The sequence below is a fragment of the Chrysemys picta genome, chromosome 3, assembly GCF_011386835.1.
Source record: "Chrysemys picta bellii isolate R12L10 chromosome 3, ASM1138683v2, whole genome shotgun sequence".
Taxonomy (NCBI): Eukaryota; Metazoa; Chordata; order Testudines; family Emydidae; genus Chrysemys; species Chrysemys picta.
The window spans coordinates 50,261,676-50,285,468 of record NC_088793.1 but is presented as its reverse complement, the minus strand read 5'-3'; the positions used below and the strand labels follow the sequence as shown (position 1 = coordinate 50,285,468).

Genomic DNA, 23,793 nt, shown 5'->3' with positions numbered 1-23,793 from the left:
CTCAGTGCAGAGAGAGGAGGATCTGGCTCCTCCCTGACAATTGACGTATGCATGCACAATATATTGTCCACCATGACCTTTGCCATATGGGGACCTTTGGGTGGCTTATCTCCAACAATTTTCCATAACGTCGAGCACCATAGAGAAGGGCAACCTGCATCACCTGCTCCACCCAGGAGACCTGACCCTCAAGAGGAATCCTTCGAGGAGCAGGAAGCTAGAGCCGATGAAGAAGTCTCACTCACGGCCAATATTTTGTCTTTGGATGAAGCTGTCCTGCCTCCGCCTCCATTTTTGGCAGATGAAGTTAAGCACTTCCAGGATCTAGTCAAGAGAACTGCAGTCTCCTTGTGGATCTCTCTCAAGGAGGCTAAAGAGCCTAATCATATGCTTGATATCCTCCATTCACCCTCATCTGCCTGCATAGCTTTGCCTGTCAACAAAGCCCTTCTGAACCCAGCAAAGATCATCTGGCGCACTCCAGCTACCCATGCGGAACCCCACTGAAGTTAAAGAGACTCCATGCAAATCTACCTATAGGATTTGTTATTAGTCGTAGTAGTATACCTTAGTGCTTACAAATCCAGATTTGGATCAGGACCCCATTGTGCTAGGTGCCGTACAACAGATGGATACTGACAGAATAATAGAAAAGTACAAGCAATCAGTGAGACAGCACTCATCAGCATGATAGGCTGTGGCCTTAGCACATTAGTAGCCTAATTATTGTAGGCATCATGGAAAACAAGAGTTTTGAGAAGGAATTTGAAGGAGGGTAATGAGTTCATTTTGCAGATGTTTACAGGCAACTCCTCCCACTTGTGAGGGGCTACATGGGAGAAAGCAAGAAGGTGCTTGTTTGAAAATTTAACAAGTGAGTGATGGAGGCTGGCTCATGGGCTGATCAGCAGTGAGAATTGACATTTCAAAAGTGAATGAGAAATGTTAAGTAGGATAGAGACAGGCCATGAAAGGCCATCAAACATAAGTTACTTGTCTTCACTTTTAAGCAGCAAAAAAAGGGGAGCCAGTGGAGAAATGTAAAGAGAAGGGTGGTCAAAGAAGCTGGCTAGGAAAATCATCTTTGCAGTAGCATACTGAATGGATATGAGCAAGACAAGTTTGCATTTGTCAAGGCCAGAGAAAAGGATGATGCAGTGATTGAGATGTGTGATGATCAGGGTCTGGATGAGAGTTTTAGTTGTGCATATAGATACCAAAGGCCATATCTTGGAGATATTATGCAGAAAGAATCTGCACAGTTTAGACGGAGCCTGGATGTGCGGACCTAGTGAGAGGCCCTGAGTGGTCTATGATGCCATGGTAACAGGCCTGAGTGACAGGCAGAATGGTGAGGTTGTCCAGTGAATGAGAAAGGATGTGGCAGGGAGAATTGGAAGGGTTTAAGAGCACCGTTTTACCTATGTGAACCTATGAAGAGATCCTGATTGGATGGAGCAGAGGGAAAGGAATTCATGAGGAAAGATGTAAGGAAGTATTTTTTTTTCCCCAGAGGAAAGATGTGCTGTTACAAACTTTTGAATAAAAGGATTCTTTATCCATGTCTGCACATGTTCAGATTAAGTGTACAGTAACGTATTGGTTTGTTGGGACTGCCCAACACAATTCAATACCAACTTTGTTTTTGTTTGTTTTGCTTTTATTAGCCCCATCGAACAAAGTATTTACAATAGAAGAACTTCAAGAAACCATGTGTTCACACTGAACACAGAAAGCTAAATGTAAAGTTAAGTTAATTTGGGAGTCAAAAATTTGACTTCTATTTAACATCTACATGTTTAGTCACATGCAAAGCTTCAGGTTATGTAAGGTCATATTAGAATGATAGCATAGTATGTAAAGATGACTTCCTCTTCAATCCTGTTGGCTCAGCAATTTTTCTCATTAAAACTGTAGCTTAGAATGTTAGCCATTTAAAGATTTATTGTAGCCAATTGTGAGTGTTGCAAATGTTTAGTGCATAAACCTCTAAGAGACAGTCCTACATCATACAAAATAAAATACATTTTAACTAAAATGATTTCTTATTTCACTACTGTACAATCAGCATTAAAAAGCACCAGTAAAGTAGAATAGGGAAGAAAAAGCATCTCAGCTGTAGATAAAGTAAGTATTTAGTACACAATGGTCTCATTACAAAATGAATTCCATGCACATTAAAATACAGGGCCATGCATTAAAATAAGGAATTGTTTAAAAAATAACTCTATAGATGTAAACTTCAGCAAAAATAATTTGTGCTGAAAGTGAAGGCTGGCTAATTTAAAATTCACAAGCAGATATGAACAGTTGCCATCGAACACACAATGCATTAGCAACCAATCAATGCTGTGTAACTTTCAATTGTACATTCTTTTCAGATAATTTCTAAGCTTATGCTCCCCTGATAAAGCTTTATTTGTCTGACATATGCCAAAAATAAAATATTGCTGTAAGTAACTTCATACGATAAAGGAAGAGGGAAGCCTACAACTAAAATACCTTTCATTTTTGTGAGCAAGATGAACTAAAAAATGAATCACGATTCATAGAAATAAATGATGGAAAACACCTGTTAGACCCATCTGTCTATTCCCTGCCAAAGCCTGATTCTCAAGTTCTAAAATCCAGTTTTATACTATAACTTGTTTTGCTTTTTTAGGGACTAGAAAATATGTGATATTTTGTGGTTTCAATGGCTGTGACAATGTTTCTTTACAGTTTTACTTATACACTTCTATATCATATTGGGAATGTTCTTAGCTCTGGCATGGTCCCTCATTCATTGGGATAAGTTTATTTTTAAACTGCATATGCAAAGCCAACAATTTAATGTGCAAACATATAGAGAAAACCAAAAAATTTGCTGGTTTGTCCATTTGCATAACAAATGAAGGAGCTCTAAGTGTTCAGTAGCTTGTTTCGGCAACTAATTTTAAAAAGCTGACCCTTTGGTTTTTGAAGTCTTTCCCTTTTACACATTACCAAAAGAAAACCTGGAGGCCGATAATGGCTCTGAATATTATGGCACAAAACACTTATTTTTATAAGAACATAAGAATGGCCATATTGAATCAGACCAAAGGTCCATCTAGCCCAGTATCCTGTCTTCCGACAGTGGCCAATGCCAGGTGTTTTAGAGGGAATGAACAGAACAGGTAATCAATCATCAAGTGATCCATCCCCTGTCACCTATTTCCAGCTTCTGGCAAACAGAGGCTAGGGATACTATTCCTGTGCATAAAAATTGTGGAAAAAATTGTCAGCAGTGAAAACAGATAAATTTTCCAATAATTCCTCACACAGAGGATGGAATTTTCAAAAGCACTAAGTGTGTAACTAAATTCCCACTAAAGTCAATGGTAGTTTTACCATTGAGTTCAGTGGGAATAAAGTTATATTCATGATGGGCATTTTTGATGATCCTACAAAAATGTTTTAATGAAAAAAAAGAGAAAAAATAACATCACACCAGAACAATTATTCACTTGTATCTGTAACAGTTGTTCATCAAGATATGAACCACATGCATACTTCATTCAGGCATATGTGCACCCAGCATGCCAGAGTGCTTTCTGTAGCAGTACCAATAGGGGCAGCGCTCATACCCTCTGCTTTCTCATGGCTCCTTCCATGGCTATGAGGGCAGTGGCTCCCAACCCCCCTCAGTTCTTTCACACCAGAATTTGTGGCTCAAGATTCCAGTGCAGAGAGTACAAAGGATGGGTTGTGGAATACTCATGTGAGCGATATCTCAAAGAACAACAGTTACAATGGAGAAAAGTTTTTCTTCTTTGCGTGGTTACACATCTGTATACCACTCAGGTGACTCACAAGCAATTAGGCTCAGAGTCCACCTAATGAGAGACTGAAGAATCACTTTTTCAAAAACTGAATCAGATCTTGAAACAGATGTGATGGCTTAATATTGAGTTACATGGCAGAGGACAAAGTAGCAGCCCTACAAATGTCAATATGGGAATGTCCCTCAAAAATGCCACTGAGGTAGTTTGAGCCCTTGTTGAATGGGCTGAAAGTCTCTATGGAGGAGTGGTGTTTGCTACCTTGTTCACCATTGTAATGCTGGAAGTAATCCATCTGGAAACTGTTTGCACAGAAATTGTCAGCATTCTTTCTGTCAGCATAAAAGACAGAGAGCTGAGAAGATAACCTGAAGGGCCCAGTCCTAGCCAGACAGAAGGCCAAAGTTCACCTTACATCCAAAGTACAAAGCCAATTGTCGTTTCTATTTGAGTGTGACTTCAGAGAATAAAAGTCAGGCCCGAAGAGCAGGCCGTCGATCTTGTCTCCTTCAACTTTTCCAGCAACTCATCCATCTTTTTCTTGCTTTAAGGGAACTGTGTTTTGGCTTCTGGGTAACAAGTAAGATATTGCAGAAACAGTTTTGAGGCTAGCTTGGTGGATCTAAGTACTGGAATGACCACAAGATTTGGGGATTGTCTGCCCCATTCTTTGCAGTTTGCCCTAATTAAGTAACCTCACTGTGGCTCCCTGGGACCCTGATCACACATCTCCTCAGCTGAACGGCAAGAGCCAGTGGTCTGGCAGAAGAGTCCGAGGCATCAAACAAAGCCCTGGGAGCGTGCTTTGCCGCATTTTGACCCTCCAATAGAATCACATTTTCCTTTTGTCATCTGCCAGATACTGCACAAACATTCCCATCTTTTCCATAAGTGGAATTGATGCCGGGCCATAACAGCTTGATAATTTGTCACTGTGATGGGGTTCACTCACCACTGTGGCGCCTCCTATTGGTTGTTTTGGAAATTAGCTCTGTATGGTAGTACGCCTTCTTCAGGTGGTGCCTCACTGCCGTCACTTTCATTCCAGGACCTGTGCCACTCCCAGCACTATGGCGTCCTCTTCAGTGACGCTGCCCTCCGGCAGTGCCATACTCTGTGTTTCCCCCCTTCTGGGGGACCTGCAATCTCTATCCAGCCACTTCCCTCAGTGGCAACTGCAGTCCATTATCCCAGGGCTGCTTCCCATGCAGCTCCAGCACCCTCTTCTTCACTTACCTCAGGGTCTTAGCCCGCAGGCCCTAGCAGCCAGCCAGGAGCTCTCTCTAGCTTCCCCAGTGTTTGCAGCACTGCTCTGTCCAGGGTTCTGGCAGTTCTCTGAGCCCTCCAGAAACACAGTCCTTCCTTCCTGAGGTCCCAGCAGTTAACTGACCTCCTCTGTCCTGCAGCTTCCTTTTTATATGGTCCTGCTTGGCTGCTCCCTTCAGCACTTCTCTGATTGGCTGCCTCCCTAGGGCTGCTTTTAATCCCTTTTCTGCCAGTGCGGGGCAGCCACCCCACCACAATCACCTTAATTCCAAGAGAGAAAGAAGAGAACATCTTTCTCCCTAGGGAAGCAGTCTTCTTCCCTTTTCCAGCAGCTGGAGTAGAATGTGCTTGTCCAGATCTCAACCTGCTACTGGCAGTAGCCATCATCATCATCATCATCAAATTAAATACAGGGTGTGTGTGAAAATATGAAAAACCTTCCAAGGATATCTGATATAATTTGTCTGCCTTCTTGGAAATAGGTTGGCAAGAGGTAGAAGTGGATCAAACAGTCTTAGCAGGGTGCAGCTAAGCAAGAATTAATAACATCCTACTCTTCAAGATAGCCCCACAAATGCTGATCATCAGATGAGAGGATTCCTCCATGGCTACTGAAGGTAAATAAGTTCAACATGGACGCCATGCAATCCACCAGATTGTGGAACTGCAGAGTGTCCTCACAAGGGGAAGAAAAAGCAGCCACTCCAACATGCTCACTTGATAGATCTGGATCATAATCTGTATCAGTTTTCAAAAAGAGGAGCTATTTCCTTTTCAGACAGAGTATCAGGCACCACTGTTTGAGATGCAGATGGATCCGGTGGAACCAAATCCAAGGACTTGATCATTGCCAAATCCTTTACAGACGAAACATCACCTCTCCATTCATAAGGAGGACAACTGAAAATTTCCTGTAGTGGTGACACTCAGGAAAGCCATGAAGCCCAGAACTGCCAATCTCCCCAGCAATTGGAATCTGATAACATTGCAGGAGGAGGAGAAAAAGGAGGCAAGAACTGGGAGCAAAAAGGTTTCTTTATTCTTTTTCTTTTCTCCTCTAATCACAGATGTGGCCTCAAATCTGGGATGAAGCATGCCTGAGACAGCATGGGACCCAGACAGTGGAGAGAAAAATAAATGGACAGAAAGTTCTTTGCGGAGACCCTGCAGGAGTCTTAGGAAGAGGCGGTATAGATGAATCAGGAGAAACACTAAATCTCCTCTGCTCTTCTCCTTTTTTCAGGTGAAGCCAACACAGATCTCTGAAACTGGTGAAACCTGTGTCTTCCTCCAGGCTCTCTGTATCTCAGTCAGAGCAGAGGAACGCTTAGAAGCCAAATGATGTACATCAGCCACCAAAGTAAAAGCCCTCTTTGGATCCAAAGATGGACCTGGAACCAAAGCAGAGATTGAAGCCAGAGCCAAAAACCTGGATGGCACAGGATCCGATGAAATACTCAAGTCCTTGAAGCTGAAACTGTAACACGGCTAAGTTTCAGAGACACATAGACCCTGTCAGAATCAGACTGATCTCACAAACCTGATGTATAAGATCTCACATTGGTCTTCCTTGCCTTCTTTTCCAGAACGAATACAGCTAGAGCAGACAATGAGGTTCTTGGTTCCATAGCAAGCAGTAACTTTTTCAATCAACAGTGTCTTTGAAGCCCTGAATCTGAGTAGCAGAATCCGGGAAGCGGACCAAACAAAGGTCCTGATATCCTTGGACCTTTAAGCTGCTTTGACTTGCTGGAGGAAGTCACTGGACCCAAGACTGGTCTCTTAGACTTTGGATCCAACAAGTGCCTGGAACCCACAAGTTTAGCCTCAAATGCCTCCTTAAGGAGAAGCAGCTGCAATCTGCTCTGCTCTCCTTGCAAGCTCTAGGCTTGAAAGTCCAGCAGATGGAACACTCAGATAGAAAGTGGCCCTCTTCCATGCACTTTGGGTACCTAATATGGTCTTCCAATGCCAGGAGGACAGCTGGGCATGAAACATGTCTTTTGAATCCCAGCTTCTTTTTTGTCTTCAGTTCAGCCATAACCCGAAATCGAGCTACTAACTAACTTAACTATATTTATCATTAAACTATAAACTATTCTAAATTACCAAGACAACGAGAATGGAGAAAAACCCAGATCCAAATAGCCTGGAGCAGTTCACTTCCATCTGACACAATGGTTGGAAAGAACTGAGGCAGTAGAGGGCACAGCACCCCTTATATAGGATCACACTTAGAATGTTTGGTGATGCGGGCGTGGGGGTGCAAGTGCTCTAACAAACACTGCTTGGAGAAAGTGTACCATGAGACACACAGAGTCTGAACTTTCTGAAGAAACACTGACTCATGAAGAGGGTCCCTGAAAAGGATCAGGGAAAGTGGGTGGGAGAAGAGGATGGACAGGAATTGGATATAGTATCCCAGTCACATAGTGCTTGGGAGCTACTTGTCTGTTGTTATGGATTCCCAGTCTTTGAAGAAGTGGAACAATCTGTCCCCAGAAGGATGAGAGATAGCAGAAAGATTGCTGATGACTGCATTGATATGCTCAAGGGAAATGTCAAATATATTGCTTTCCCACAACTGAGGGCAGGCTGGTTGATTTGAGTTGGAGCTAAAGGACCACCTTCTCTGTGACTTGTGCCTCCTCCTAAAAGTCATTCTACCCCAAAGGGTTTTCAGGCTGCTGAGAGTATTGTTGTTGCAGGGTCTTGTACTGCTCTCTCTCAGGGGCAGGGATAAAGGCCTTCAACAAACAGAGCATAGCATGGGAGTTTTTAAATGAGTGCAAAGTTTCATCAGTTTTGTCAGAGAAGAAAAATTGACCATCAAAAGGGAGGTCATCTATGGTTCGTTAGATGTTAGGGGCTATGCTGGAGTTTTGTAATCACAAGGTTTTCCTCATTGTTATTGCAGGGGTCATTATCCTGGAAGAAGCATCTGTGACAGAGTGCTGACTGGAGCGATATGTGGCCACAAGATGGTGTTCTGCAAGGAAAGCTCTAAACTCCTCCCTTACCCCCTACAAGAAACCTACTCCCTTTCTTCAGGAAGCTTGTCAGTAAACTTGGACATTGCACCCCAGTTTACAAAGTTATATTTGGATAACAACACCCACCAGTTAGCTATGCACATGCTGCATTTTTCTCCTCAATAAAGTCAAGCACTTGAACTCTCTCTTTGGGATTTGATCTGATGCTCCTTTGGTGTGATTTCTCACTGGCAGCAGTGACCATGAAGAAGTTGGGGGCAAAGGGGAATAAAAGCACTCAAAGCCTTGATCGGGACATTATATTTTCGGTCTGTGTACTTGGCTATCAGCACTAAGGAGGCTGGCATGTGCCACAAGGTCTTTGCCAGTTCTAAAACAGTCTCATATATAGGGAGAGCTAGCCTCCCAGGGACTGTCACCTGAAGAACGTCCAAAAAGCTTGAGAATGTTCTCTTGTACAAACTCAGCTTGACTGCCCAATGCTGCTGACACCCTCCTCAGTAGGTCTCGATAAAATTTAAAATCCTCCAAAACTGGAGACGAGGAATCTGAGGCAATGGAATTAACTGGTGAGGGCAACGACAAAATAACAGGGGCCAGTGTGTCCTCTTGTAGTAGAATGCACTCCTTTGGCAATGGTTCATCCTGCAGAACTGGTTTCTCGGGGTGACCAGTATCTCCATGGGCCTCCAAGATATGAGAACAGCCTGGTGACCTTCTGCTCAAGTGTGCCAGTGATCAAGACCTGGAAGAGTGGGAGATACACCAAGAGTTACAAAAAGGCCACTAAGGAAACATGCAGGGAATAGGCAACCAGTAGGAACCAGGCCAGGATGATCTATCTCTGATATATGAAAGGTCCTGTTCTTGGTACCAATGCTTTCCTTCAGGAGCTGGTCAAAGACTCGCTAGACCGACTGCACCTAAGAAAGGATGGTGAAGAGGAGGGAGAATCTGAACTCAATTCCCAAGCAGCATCCGAACGGTTAGTAGGGAATAGGGATGCTAGCCCTGAAATGGTCACTTGGCATTCTGATTTATCTGTGGCCCATTGAGAAGAGGTCAATATTGGTGCTGATGCCAAAATAGTAGCTAGTACTGCAAACGCACCTCAAGATGTGGAGGGACTTGGTACCAAGAAATACATTGTTGTTGGTGCAAAAATGTAAGTCACAGTCAGTACCCAGCATAAGGATTGCGGCAATACTGAAGCCACAAATAGTCTTCAGTCCTGAAAACTGAATCAAAGTCACATCTTTGCAGTGTTTCTTAGCTGGACTCGACAATGGCGCTGTTGAGAGTGTCTCTACCAGATCCATAGATTTGGATGAGCCAAGAACAGGAGGAGGTGCCTCTAGTACAAAGGACTCCAGCACCCCAGGGGAGACAAGGGTACAGAGACAAAGCAAATCCTTTGCTGTCTCATAAGCCTGTGGGGTCATTGGTGGTAATAATGCCGGTGCCAGAACCATGTTCCTTGGTATTGGACTCAATGTCCATCCCAGAGACAGTACCATAATCAATGGTAAGGTACCAATATGTTCCTGCGACAATATTGGGGAGACATGGTCAACTGCCAGTTCCACCTTAAGTGACTGAGGAGTTCCAGTGATGTTCTGTGTCCTTCTTCAAAGAAGGAGAGTCCTTTTTCAAACTGAACTAGCTCCAGTCTTTTTTATGGGTCCCCTTTCAGGTCATTTCTTTCTCCAAAGAGGAGAGTCCAAGTCCAGGGTCTGTCAGAAATCACTGAATCCTCTGTAGCAGCCCAAGAAATAGGGAGAGCAGTTGAGGTGGGAGGGGCTGAGGTGGATGTCATCACCTGCTCCATGAGGGATTGCTTACGGTGCAGACCTCTGAAAATCTTCATCCTTTTCCTTGAAAGGACAGCAGATACCTCTCTTTAACAGGTCCTTCACTAAGACACAAAAGGCAATGCAGAGTAGGTACCTCACACGGTAAGCCGTGCTTAAAGCCAGGTGAGTGCATGCCACCAGAGCTTCACACTGAAAACTAATTAAAGCAGTAAGATAAACTAGCTATTGTGTACTAAGCATTACCTAACTATTAACAGGAAAAGGAGGCAGAGAAGTAACTCATTGACTGCACAGTCTAAAACAACCATGAGGTAAATCACCTGAGGAACTCTGACTCGGGCCATTGGTGGTGCAAAGGAAGTGAGGAGGGTAGGGATGGTACCACCCTTATGTAGACTCACAAGGGGCCATGTGCATCACCGAGACAGGCACTGTTACAAAAAGCTCTGTGGCTTCAGCGCATTTGGCGCTCACACACCTGACTGGAATACACGTTCACAGCCACTCGAAGAACTATAAATATTACACATATCAATTTACAGCATACCACCAATGTCCTAGTCACACAATAGAGACATTTTAACAGATGTGTTTTCTAATTCTCTTCTTCCAAATATGATTTAACCCTTATATACATACATATGCACAATTATTAACTTCTTTTTCAAATACAATTTGCATTGAAACGCAACAAGATATGAAATAGCTTCTGATTGTCCTGATGTTAATAAAAGCCAAAAGCTCATTTTACAGATATCCACATAAATAAAAGGTACATGGCAGTAATATATTCATTTTTAAAGTCATCATAAAATGTCACACTTCTGTCTATGAAGTGTCATGCTTTCCTGTGGCACTATATATTAAGGGGGGGGGGGGGGTAGAAGAAACCGTACACTTCACCGGCTATGTGAATCCCCTTCTTGTGGCTATTTCCTCCAAGAGACAAATTACCCCTTCCAAACAAGGCAGAAAAGTAGCTGAGTCACCTAAAAAAAGGCAAGGACTGATTCTGTGGCTAAAATGAAAAACATAAGAAGAAAAGCTAGGAGTGAAAATTAAGAAAAGGTAGGAGCTCAGTTAGGAACACTATCTCCTGTTCTCCTTATACAGGAAGCAGGATGATTTGACTACTTGTTACTGGATGAGTCCAAAGGGCCATACTACTGGTTCACAGTTTAGAGCTGCCTCCAAAATCCATTCACCAGTGGACTCATTCACCAGTGATGGATTACAAGATGTGTTCTTCCTGGATAATACAAATCAGAAAATAAGTTAATGCTCTGGGTGACATAATTTTGAATTTGCTGACTTTTGTACATGAAGAATCTGAATAATAATTTTACATTAAATCATATAAAAGAATCTACAAGAGAAAAAGTGTTTTTGGTAACAGCTATGGAACTTTTTTCTGTAGCTGTTCTTGTAAAGGCAACATCACATACTTTGCTCAAAATAAATGTTTACATTTCCTTTGTGAAATTGTACATTTTCCTATCAATATGGTATTGAAATGAAAAGAAATTATTTTATTTCAGTTTTTCCATTTTCACCCATCAATACAGATCTGAAGAAGTTTGAATATTACAAATATAATTCTCTTAACTTTATGGATGAATAAATTTATGTTTCTTATTCATGTTACCTGAGGTGATTAAGCAAAGGCTGCAGTCTCTCATCAGATTGTACAGCAGGCAGTGATCGTGCTGTCAGCTAGAAGAAAACAAGATTTCAGTTAACAAAATCTCATAATTAGAGAATGTGATAATATAGCAGCAATGATATAAGAAATTGTTTCAATTATATATTTTTCCTTAGGGTGGCATGGGACAAGACACACTTTCTCCATATATCTGATAACATATGACAAAATACAGTATTTCTAAAACTGTAGTAAACTGAAATATTTATCCATAAATTAATGGAGTTACATATTTAAAAATGCGTTTGATTTTAATTTTATTTTAATTAAATAGCAAGCCTAGTGTCTGAGAGTTTTATGCTTACTTTTAACAAAGCATATTTAAATTAGAGGGCAGTAATGTTCAACATAGATGCCCTGTGGAATATAAATAACAACAAAACAAAATATAAATAAAAATAGACTTGTAGCCAATCTCAGATTTATATAAATATTGTGTGGTTCTTCACAAATGTATATGAAGATTGATACTAGCATGCCTCTGTTTAAACCATGGCATGTTACTTTGTCCTGTAAACTTTCCATCTTATCTGTTTAGCATAACTATTTAAGGATGCATAATTATTTAAGGATCTAACTCCTTTTAGGAGGATTATCAGTTTATCTCTGCAAATTCTACAAGTACCTGTCTCATTGGAAGACTGGAAAAATGTACATTAGTAAACTAATATGATGTGGTTTGAGCATTGGCCTGCTAAACCCAGAGTTGTGAGTTCAATCCTTGAGGGGGCCATTTAGGGATCTGGGGCAAAAATCTGTCTGGGGATTGGTCCTGCTTTGAGCAGGGGGTTGGACTAGATGACCTCCTGAGGTCCCTTCCAACCTTGATATTCTATGATTCTATTTCCATTTTAATATATACAGTGTGGATTGGAAGCATTCTAGCAGTTTTCAAAGACTTACAGAGTCCACCCAGGATATCTACTGTAACCCAAAGACTCACATCCGAGGAGTCTAACTGCTTCCAAATACAGTCTGCATTTGGATGGCACAGTGGAAGGGTGTATGTAGTAGAGTCCTGGAGCTAGCACACAAAAAGGATGCTCTCTAACATTGTATCTGCTGAAACAGGAAAGCAGGGAGGGAAGAAGTCTAATATGATTGCCCTTGAAACATGCTGCTTATAACACCTGACAGACAAAGCAGAAAAACTTTAAATGCAAGAATTGATACAAAGAAAATAGGGGTTATCTGGTGGCAGAATAATTTATTATGTTCTTCCTTTAAATGTAAATCAAATTCTATTCTTAGAGTCAAACTTTATGGGCTGTGGTCGTTAGCTGTGACACAGAATCCAAACAAATTAAAGATTTCTACATATTTCACTTTATGAAATGTATAATATTAAGTTAATTTTAAAAATATTTAAAATCTGTACACACACAACAATTCTACAACTCACAAAAACAAAAACAAAAGCAATTTGGCGTGACTTTCTATAATGCTGGCACCAGGGGTCAATAACAACGTTTGACCATTTTAGCAATAGCAGCACGATGAACAATACAACATCATCATCATCACTGAAATATTTATCAGATAAAAGGACATTTTATCAGTGTTTATCACTGAAAATGCAACTCTAAATCTAAACAGACTGATTATAACTTCAGTAGTATAACTTTCACCTTCATTCGTAACTTAGAGAAAACCTAATAATTTCTGTTGACAATATTCCATAAAACTGGTAAAAATTTATTTGCAAACTGTATTCTTACTTTATGTACAGAAAAATAAATCACCATGCCCTATTAATCTTAAATAACCCTACATACACATTTAAGGTGCTGCATTTATTTGCCACTATTTCAGAAAAATCCTGTGGCTCTTGTATTTTACTAGGCTAAATTCAGATTTAAACGGTGGTTTATTATACTATGCATTAATTTACAAATTTCTTCAGGCAGAAAATCCAAACATTTTGTCTTCATAGCATCAAACAGGAAAGTGTTTTACAAAGCAGTCATTTTATACTAGTGCCATCCCTTTAATTTACATTAACTAATACTTCTGATAATTATAATATTTTTATTTTAGAAAGCAGAAATTATATTCATGAAGAGAACTGAACCTTTTAGAATGTTAATAAAATGAATTATTAAATAAACTAACTGATTTTGATTTTGTAACACCTACTTCTCTTTATATTTAATATTTAAAAGATACAAAAAATAACATTATAATCAAAAACAATTTTATAGAAAATGCTAGAGAAGTTTGGTACTGTTTATTTTAAATGACTCGTACATCTTCATATGAAAGCAACTGCCAGTAAATCTATATAATACGTTTGCTCATATCCTCAAAAATTGTGTTCCATTTGTTCAGAAATACTTCAGTAACAGGTATAGTGGTTTAGTGAAGCCAAATTACATAATGCAAAGCAGCAAAATTAGAAAGATGCACCAATGTGTTTGATATAATGCAAAATTGTAATAAATATTATGTATTCATGCAAACATGTATGAACACAAATATACTTGCGCTCCTAACATGAACAAATTAGTTGAACTTGTCCTTCTGGTTTTATGAAATTCCTTAAGCAGAGTGCACTCTTCTCCAGCTTTGTACTCCAACATCATCTTGGTTAACATATGACATACAACAGACATGCTAAACGTTTGTATGACATTTTTCAGGTAAAAAATTTCTCTCTGTTGCACAGCTTCACTCCTCATTTATCGTTAACGGGAAGTAGCAAGCAAGCAATTACAGACAGAGGGGAAAGTTTTTGCAAAGTGTTGATTTTTATTGTAGTAGAATAGGCAGGAAAGGAAGTTCCTTCAATATAAAGCAAGGATTTATGGGGGAACCAACCCATTATACCTTCCTAACAATGCCAGTGTAGAGGAATGAAAACTTACTTTTTCATCAATTATTCTGTGAACAGTTTCCCAGATGTCTAGCACGCCATCTGGTGCAGTATTTTAACACCTTCCCTGCAGCAACATTGACACTCTAAGACCTTGGCATTTTGGATAGGAAGAGATGAACAGGGTACAATTGGCATGGTACTCCATCTGTTTTAACTATATCTTTAGAGCACTAGGAATGTCCATTTACATTAAAACCTTCCATAGGAATGCTAAGGGATAAAACAAAATTATGGGAGAAATATTTCCCAGGAATTATGGAAAAAGGAACTTTCTGGAGCTATAAGAGTAGCTTTTTCCTCACAAAAGCAGCAGTGTCATTCTTGTATCGATAGGGGAACTGCTTCCAAAACCTGCCTTTCAGAGATAATGGATACTAGAAATACCTGCCAAAGGCTTGTCCTCTCTGTCATCCTGATTAAACTTGCATCTGATGATATGCAAATAGAGAGTTCTATATACCCACTGTGACAGACCCAGACTAGTGGGGTACAGGAGTCTGGTAGAGGGCAAATATACTGGTCACTGGATGAGTAGTTTTCTGTTCCCTAAGTGACCAGAGCAGGGGCTGCACTAGAGTAATCAGGAACCTGCTAGAACCAGTTAAGGCAGGCAGGCTAATTAGGACATCTGGAGCCAATTAAGAAGAAGCTTCTAGAATCAATTAAGGCAGGCTAATCAGGGCACCTGGGTTTTAAAAAGGAGCTCACTTCAGTTTGTGGGGGGAGTGTGAGGAGCTGGGAGCAAGAGGTGCAAGGAGCTGAGAGTGTGTGCTGCTGGAGGACTGAGGAGCACAAGCGTTATCAGACACCAGGAGGAAGGTCCTGTGGTGAGAATAAGGAAGGTGTTTGGAGGAGGCCATGGGGACGTAGTTCAGGAAGTTGTAGCTGTCATGCAGCTGTTACAGGAGGTACTACAGACAGCTGCAGTCCACAGGGTCCTGGGCTGGAACCCGAAGTAGAGGGTGGGCCCGGGTTCCCCCCAAACCTCCCATTTGACCTGGACTGTGGGTTCTTCCAGAGGGGAAGATCTCTGGGCTGTTCCCCAACCCACATGGTGAATCTCTGAGGCAAGAAAATCCGCCAATAAGCGCAGGACCCACCAAAATAGAGGAGGGACTTTGTCACACCACCTACTGAATGCTCATAAGGCTGATACCCTTTGCAAATCTTTACCATTGTAGTAAAATTATGGCCAGAGCCATGCCAATTTTGATCCATGGGTGAGCAATTCTCTGCATTAGGTTCAAACACTCTTCATGGTTTTGAACAAGTGATGGGTATGAATTCTTTCCAGCAGTTGTCCAGTATTAATGGGTATGTTTCTCTAGATGGAGCAATGGCTGGCATGTTGTCTAGATGTGTAAATTGTGGAGCCCTGCATTGCTGTTACTACCTGCCATTTCTTAAGACTCTCGGTATGGAGGGTGGATCTTTTGTCTTTATCATGCTGAGGATTTTGTTGCTTTGGGGTAAATTTTACCTAGGTTTCTTTGGAAGCTTCTGCTTCTGATTCTTCCCTCTGTTAATATTATAGTTCCTTTGAAATAGCCTAGGTTGGCATGGTGGCTTTAACAGTAAGGATTAAGGCCTCTCAGCAATCCCAGCTACTAACTTGTCTAATATTTCCCCAAATAGCTCTAATATTTCACCAAAAATTTTGTCAATCTGGATGCACAAGATATCTCCTTCAGATGAATAATTGCTATTCATGGGTGTTACATGGACTGTCTGTAGGTACAAAGTTAAAAGCTGCTGCTCTTGTTACAGATCACATCAAGGGTTTGATCAGGACAGAAATATCTCACTTTAAACAAGGATCTTACCTCCAAGACAAGACACTTGGTAGCTACTAAGTAGGCTTTCCTTACATAAAACCTTTGTTCTGAATGGCTCTAGCAAAGGCTTTAAAATTGCTGTGCAGTATCATCCCCGTGTGACTGTATTTCACTATGAAGGTGGAGCTACTGCTTCAGCAACTTTAAGCTCCCAAAACATATGAAAACTCTGTTTTGATAGACAATTTAAATTTAATATTTGGTTTTAATAAAAAAATCCTCATTTGGATCTTCTGATGTTCTCACAGGAGGTGACCATAGGAAACTGTCTATCCAGTAGTACCTGAAGGAAAGCTATTTTATTAATATTAGTCAATTCCTTGTGAACCACTGACATCCTCTCTTGGAAAAGTCCTCCAGCTTTTAAAGGTTTTTTTTGGGGGGAGGTTTATGTGTGGCACTTTCCAAGGCAGTTTGAAGGGGAGAGGTAACATGCTGGCTGGGGACCACTTAACCGAGGAATACTGAGACAAATACTTCAGTTGTGGAAACAGCTTGCTAAGTGACCCTGGGAGTAAGCTGACCAGATGTCCCGATTTTATAGGGACAGTCCTGATATTTGGGGCTTTTTCTTATATAGGCGCCTATTACCCCCCACTCCCGTCCCGATTTTTCACACTTGCCATCTGGTCACCCTACCTGGAAGCCTAATAGATGACTGTCTGCTCCCGCAGGCTGGCTAGTGCGCAAGTACTGCAGGAACAACCTAGTACCACTCAAGGCTTTTCTACAGTAAATCTAGAGTCATTTTGAAAACATTCCTTAGGTTGAAAGCCAGATTGGCATAATTCCAATTCCACTACTATCTGAGGTAGGGCTTCCCAGGAGTGACAGGCTTCTCTGCATGCCCAGAAATGATGCAGTGCTGGGAAAGGAGCAGTGAACTAATACAGAGTGCTGTCAGAGCCTCTGTACAGGAGAGAACCTCCAGCAAACATTCCTGTGGCTGGAGCGGGGGGGAAAAGTAGGGACCGGGGGCAAAGCAGAAGGGGCTTAAACCAAACTTGTTCATTAACATTAATTGCTGTGTTGCGAAGAGGATGCCTTTTTAGGACCTGAAAGTCTCAGGGGTTTGCAAGAGTTACCCTTAAGTATCAGAATGGAATGCTAAGATGTATTATACTCTTCAGCCACTAGGTGGCACTATGTGTAAAATACCTTATTTAAGCTAACCTCAGCCATTCCTAACAGTACATTAAAGGATCTTCTGATGAACACATCTGGTGTATATCTTGCTCAGAAGAAAGCTCTGTAGACAGTCTGTTTGATACAGGAGCATGGCATGGTGTCAGAAGTAAACTAGTGCAAGAACAGAAACGGAAGGATCAAAGCAACAAAGTTTGCAGGATCTCATCAACAAGGCACTCTTCCATGCCCCACAGAACATCAGCTTTGACAAACCTTCACAATGGACAAACTGAAAGCAGTATTTTGCAAGATTATGAATTGCAAACAAGCTCCACAAAGAAACTTGAGATGTACAGGTACCATCTTTTTTATGCTATGAGGAAGCAAGTGGAACATATCTTTAAATCATTTGACTTTACTGAAGACAGTCACAAAGATGATTATGAAAAGATACCGGTTACGTTTGATGCATACTTTATAGCTCAGAGAAATGTGTTTAATGAAAGAGCATGTTTCCACCACTGAATTTATAAGAGCTCTTCATGAAATGGCTGAAAACAGTGATTTTGGGATTGTAAAACATAAACAAAACAAAAAAAGAGACAGAATTTGGTTGTTGGGTTAACAGATAAAAATCTTTCCCAGCAGCTACAATTGATACTCCTGGTGGAATTCTGTGCCAAAATATTAAAAATTCTGCAACAAACAATTAAAAATTCTGCACTCAATATTTTCAAAATCTGCAAAATTCTGCATATTTTATTTGTCAAAATAACACAATATAATCATACCAGTTTCAATTATTTTTTTGGTCATTTATTTCAAAATACCTGTCAGCAAGTATGTCTGTAACAATACAGACAACAAAAAAGATTCAGGAAATGTTTTTTGACAAAGATTCCTTACTAGGCATATTAATACAGAACTCTAAGTAATAATTAATTTAAACTACAATACAGAACCATATTTTCCAGACCCATCAGAAGCAGTGCAAAGGCTTAGGGGAGTCAGGGGGTAACGGAGGAGAGGGAGATGAAAGTAAATTGCTGGGAAGGCTCCTGCGTGTGAACTTGGAGGGTTGTTGGGTATGGGTGGGAAAAGTATGGAAGGGGTTTTTTTGGGACGGGGGGGCGGGGATGGATTGTTAGGGAGCTTCCCCCATGCAGACCCTGGCTGACCCCTAGCCTCTCCTATTCAGTCAGGCAAATCTGTCCCTGTCCCCATGAGTCTCTGCACCCTCACCCAGCCACTCCTCTGTCCCTACGTCCCTGTACCCACTCCCCCCTGTGTCTGTGCTCAGGGGTGCTTGAACAATTTTTATAGTGGGGGTGCTGAGAGCCATAGAATCAAACTTTAAAGCCTATATAATGGAAACCACTTCAAGCCAGGGGGTGCAGCAGCATCCTCAGCACGCCTAGTTCCCAGCACCTATGTCTGTGGCCTCACCCAGCCACTCCCCTGTCCCTCTGTAACTCTGCACCTCCTCCCCCATCCTCATGCGTCTCTGCACCTCCCTCCCCCGGAGGCCCTGTGCCTCCACTCCCATTCAGCCCCTGCCCCAATCTGGCAGGCTCTCTCCCTTAGCTGGCTGTGAGCTGTAGCTTTCTTCTATCAGCACAGTGCCCTCTGGTGGACATAAGGTGGAACTGCAGAAGTTATTTTCTGCTGGGAGCTGCTGCTGTTCTTGTGCCACAGTGTCCTCTGGTGGGCAAAAGGCAGAACCGCAGCAACATTTTGACAGAAGGTTTTTTTTCTGTGCAACAATTTAGTAATCTGCAGGGCTCATTATGCACATGCATAGTAGCACAGAATTCCTCCAGGAGTAAACTGAAGACAGACTTAACCCTCGACACAGATATTCAAGTAGGAAAGCAGTCTGAGCGGGCAAAACCAAGAAAAACTTGCTAAACTTGAGAAACAAGAAGCTAGCTTAGAAGCAGTAAAGAGATTCAGCATGACTATTAAAAGTCATCATCATCATAAGATCCCTGAGGCTAACAGAAAAATTCCAGGCTACATGCACAAATTATGGAAAAAGTCGTATCTCAAGGGATGATTCATATTTACCCAGAAGTGCACAGTATTATAAATGCACAAAATACGGACATTTTGCAGCTGTTTGCCACAGTCAGGGAGCTGACATATTACAGACTATCAAGAACCACTGTTTCTGGGATTTATCACTTGTGATGGCTCAGAACCTGCCTAGAGTGTGAAAATGAATGTTCATGGCAAGATTGACTTTAAAATTGACTCGGGAGCTAATGTTAGTGTCATCTCAGAAGGAATTCACATTCACCTTCAACCCCTCCCAAAGCTGAAGTCACCTGACACAGCTCTGACTAGCCCCGGAAGTTACACATTCGGTGTGTATATGATCAAAGGACCACAGACTAACATCCTTCTCAGCTGCAGCATGACAGCCATGATGGGCACAGCGAAAAATGTGGAAGATCTCAATGGACTATTTGGTGATATTGTACTTTTGAAAGGAGACCCAGTACAAATAATTTTATGAGACAATGCTGAAGCATATGGTATATATACACCTCACAGGATTCCTATCCCATTATTTCATAAAGTGGAAACTGAGTTAAAGAGAATGGAACAGATTGGCATAATTGAGAAAATCTGTTAGCAAACAGTATGGTGTGCCCCAGTGGTACCAGTTATAAAGAAAAATGGGAAAATCTGAACCTGTGTGGATCTTAAAAGATTTAATGAAGCAGTTGTGAAAGAAAAATATATCCTCCCAACACTGGATGACTTTCTCCCCAAAGTGACTGCATTATTTTCCAAACTGGATGCCTCAAGTGGATTCTGGCAAATTCCTCTGGCAAAAGAAAGTGCTAAACTGACTATATTTATCACACCTTTTGGGAGATTTTTCTTCCAAAGATTACCTTGTTGGATTATCAGTACAGCTGAAATTTTCCAAAGACAGATGGCAGAACTGTTCACAAACAAAAAGGAGTTGTAGTTTAATATATGGCTCTTTGATGGAAAAAAAAAAACAACAAAATCCTTAATGAAGTCCTAAGCCTAATCAGTCAGTGTGAACTGACACTAAACAAGGAAAAGTGTGTTTTCTGCCTATCCCAAACTGAGTTTTTGGAACAGACAAACAAATATGCCCTGAGAAAATAAAAGCAATTTGAGAATTGAATGCACCAGTGAATGTATCAGAACAGAGATGCATATTGGAGATAGTAAGTTACCTTGGTTGATATCTACAAGACCTTTCTACAGTGACAAAACCACTGAATGAACCATTGAAGTCCCACATATCTTGGCTATGGGGATGGAATCAAGAGCAAATTCTACAGATGGTGTATGAAAAACAAAATGACAACTCCTCAAGATAGTAGACAGCTAGTCACTGCAACTAATGGACAGCCAGATGACCAAGCTGTTATACATTCAGATCTTGTAATTAGAAAACTAGTACAATTCACAGACACTTAACAGACGAATAGGTACTGAACTTCAAAGACAGCGTGATAGTGTAAATATTGTAAATGCAGGAATGTGGAACTTAAAGTGGGAGATGTAATGGAATGCTAAACTGCATTATACAGTTAAGCCACTAGGTGACACTGTGTCTAAAATATCTTATTTAAGCTAACCTCAGCCATACCTGGCAGTACATTAAATAATTTTATGATTAACTCATCTGATTGAATCTTGCTCAGAATTAATCTCTATAGTCAGCCTGTATGTGATACAGGAGCACAACTGCTGATTTACAGTGGGGAGAAGGGGAATGGTGTAGGAGCCATGTTTGTTGTGCAGTGAGCTGAGGAGACACTCCAGTATCTGAAGGAAGAGAGACACTTTGGACCTTTTCAGAGGTTCTTTCCCCCCTGGCCCACATTTGTTGTGGAACTCACTGTACAAGCTGGCTGGATAGTGTTATCCTGAACCTTAGAGACTCTCCCTAAAATACTCAGAAGTTCCTGATCAGGCTTTTTTTTTTTTTTTTTTGCATGGGAGCCACGACTCTTCAGGGCAGGATGGGGACTTGACATGCTGGTCTGACTCTGAGCTCTGTGGTCACAGCACTATGAGGGTTGCCTGGCTGTGAATAGACAGGGTAGCATTTGCCTTCTCTAAAGCCTATAAACGCCACCTCCTATAGGGAATACTGCTTAGATTTAGCCTTATGTTTGCAGGACAACTTTTCCATGCCTGATAGAGGCAGAGGAGTCCCGGAGAGGAGGCTCTACAGTGGTGGATCCAGGAGGTTGAAACCACCACTGGTGACAGATACCAAATCTAAGAGAAGAGAAGGAAGGAAGAAAGATAGTAGGTCACTACCATGCAAAAGTGAATAAAACCTAGAATTATAAAACAAAATGGTCAATGGGAGCTGCGGAGCCAGCACGTGGGATGGGGGCAGCACACAGTGCCGCCTAGCCGTGCCTCCACCTAGAAGCAGTAGGGACATGTCGTTGCTTGCAGGGAGCCGGCCAAGGTGAACACCGCCGGATGCGGCACCCTGAAACCCCTCCCGCGCCCAACCCCCTGCCACGAGCCCCTTCCTGCACCCAAACTCCCTCTCAGAGCTCACACCCTGCACCCCCTCCCGCACTCCAAACCCCTCGTGGTCATTCCTCCCATAGGAGCAGCAGGGACATGTCACCAATTACAGGGAGCCACAGAGGGAGCCTGCAGGCCCCGCACCAACTGGACTATAAACCAGACTTTCAATGAAGATCAGAAATGCCGGTTTATACAGCTTTCCGGTTGGTAAAGTGCCGGATAACCCAGCTTTTATTGAATGCAAATTAAAGCATTTTAAAAAGGAGTAAGTAAATGTCAAAAAGACAAGTAAATGTCAATTGGAATAACAGGTACATACCAATTAACAAGTGGCAAGGGAATGCTTCTCACTTCCTTTTCAAGCAACTTTGGAGGTGTTGAACTGTAAAATATTTTATAAGACACTCTTGATTGCCCCCTCAAGCACAATTATATTGAACAAACTTACGTTTGTCAGATTTTACTGGTTTTAGAAACATTTGATTATATATAAATTAGGAATGCCACTGGACCCAGTACAAGTTGTCAAAAGAAACAAATTTTTAAGTTTGTCCTCTTGTGGTCAGAGAAATTACTATATATAATGGCATTCTTCTTACTCTTGCACCTGTTTGTATTCCATAATAAATACACTTATTTTACTGACTAAATTAAGTTATTTAAAATTACTTATTTCTGTTACCACTGCAAAGCCAATATATCAATAGATGAATGGACAGGAACCCATCTTGCTCACACATTCACAGAAGCGTTAGCTTCATTTTGACTGCAGGACCTTAGAATCTTTATTGCTGGTGCTGCTTTAATAACCAGAAATAACAGTGTGACATTCAGTTCTAGGATGGGTTTGCAGGGCTGGCAATCAGGAAGGAGACACACCAATTCTCACTTGCAAATAGAGCAAATTTCACTTAAAAGTCACTGAGACACAAAAATGAAACTCAATGTTACTAACTTTCTCAATTTTATCAGAAGTCTCATTACATTTGATGTTTTATTTAAAGCACTGGCTCCTGGCATTCTGTGATTAGATAAGAATCTCAGCTAATAGGTTGATAGCCAAGATCTGTCCTTTGATGCTATACTCTCCACCTCTCTAGGGAAAACTGAATATTGTAACCACTAATCTCTCTTCCTAACAATGTCCGTAAGTCATCCACCATGGCTTGGAGAGAAGCTTTGGCCATCAATCTACCCTTATCCACTAAGGCCTGGAAGCTAGACCTATCCTCCTTATGGAGCTAGTCCTTGAATTCCAAAACTTCTTATAATTAGTAAAATCATGTTTGGCTTAGAAGGCCTGACAATTTGAGATCCTGAATTGGATGGATACCATCTTTCACTGGCTCCACAATGCCTCATTGATGGGGAAGGCCATAGACTGGGACCGAGCTGCAGAATGTCTAATAAACTGTGCTGAGGCTGCTGGACTTCCTTAAGATGCATCTGTAGCTCTGAAGCCACTCTGTGCATGAGCTCTTGATATGTTTAAAGTTGTCTGGTGGAAACAGAGAAGATGGAGTAACCACTTCATCTGGTGAAGATAACAAAATTGCTCCTGAAACCAGTGGAGCCAGCTCCTCTTCCCATTCCAAATATTCCTACAGGGTGGGCTGTGGGGAAATAAGACTCCTGCACTGATCCTGGTTATCTAGAGCAGGGCTTCCATGGTCCCCAATATTGTCAGTTGGATGGATCATCTGGCAGAGGACTATCCCACATCACAGGGTATCAATTGTCTTTTGGCCAATCATACCTGGGCGGTAACTGGAACCCCAATATTCTGGGGCTCCTTTCTTATGCCACCTCCAACAAACGCTTCAGAGCCTTCCACA

The 23,793-nt window shown here is 41.5% G+C and overlaps 1 protein-coding gene across 11 annotated transcripts in view; it reads right to left on the bottom strand.

The window, feature by feature from the left end:
• PRIM2 (DNA primase subunit 2) overlaps positions 1-23,793 on the bottom strand; it is a 290,346-nt gene that overhangs the window by 105,246 nt on the left and 161,307 nt on the right. For all 11 annotated transcript variants that reach the window (XM_024101569.3, XM_065587909.1, XM_065587908.1 and 8 more), the window contains one exon: positions 11,522-11,589. In XM_024101569.3, coding sequence (XP_023957337.2) covers positions 11,522-11,589 — 68 coding nt within the window. The remainder of the gene's footprint in view (positions 1-11,521; positions 11,590-23,793) is intronic.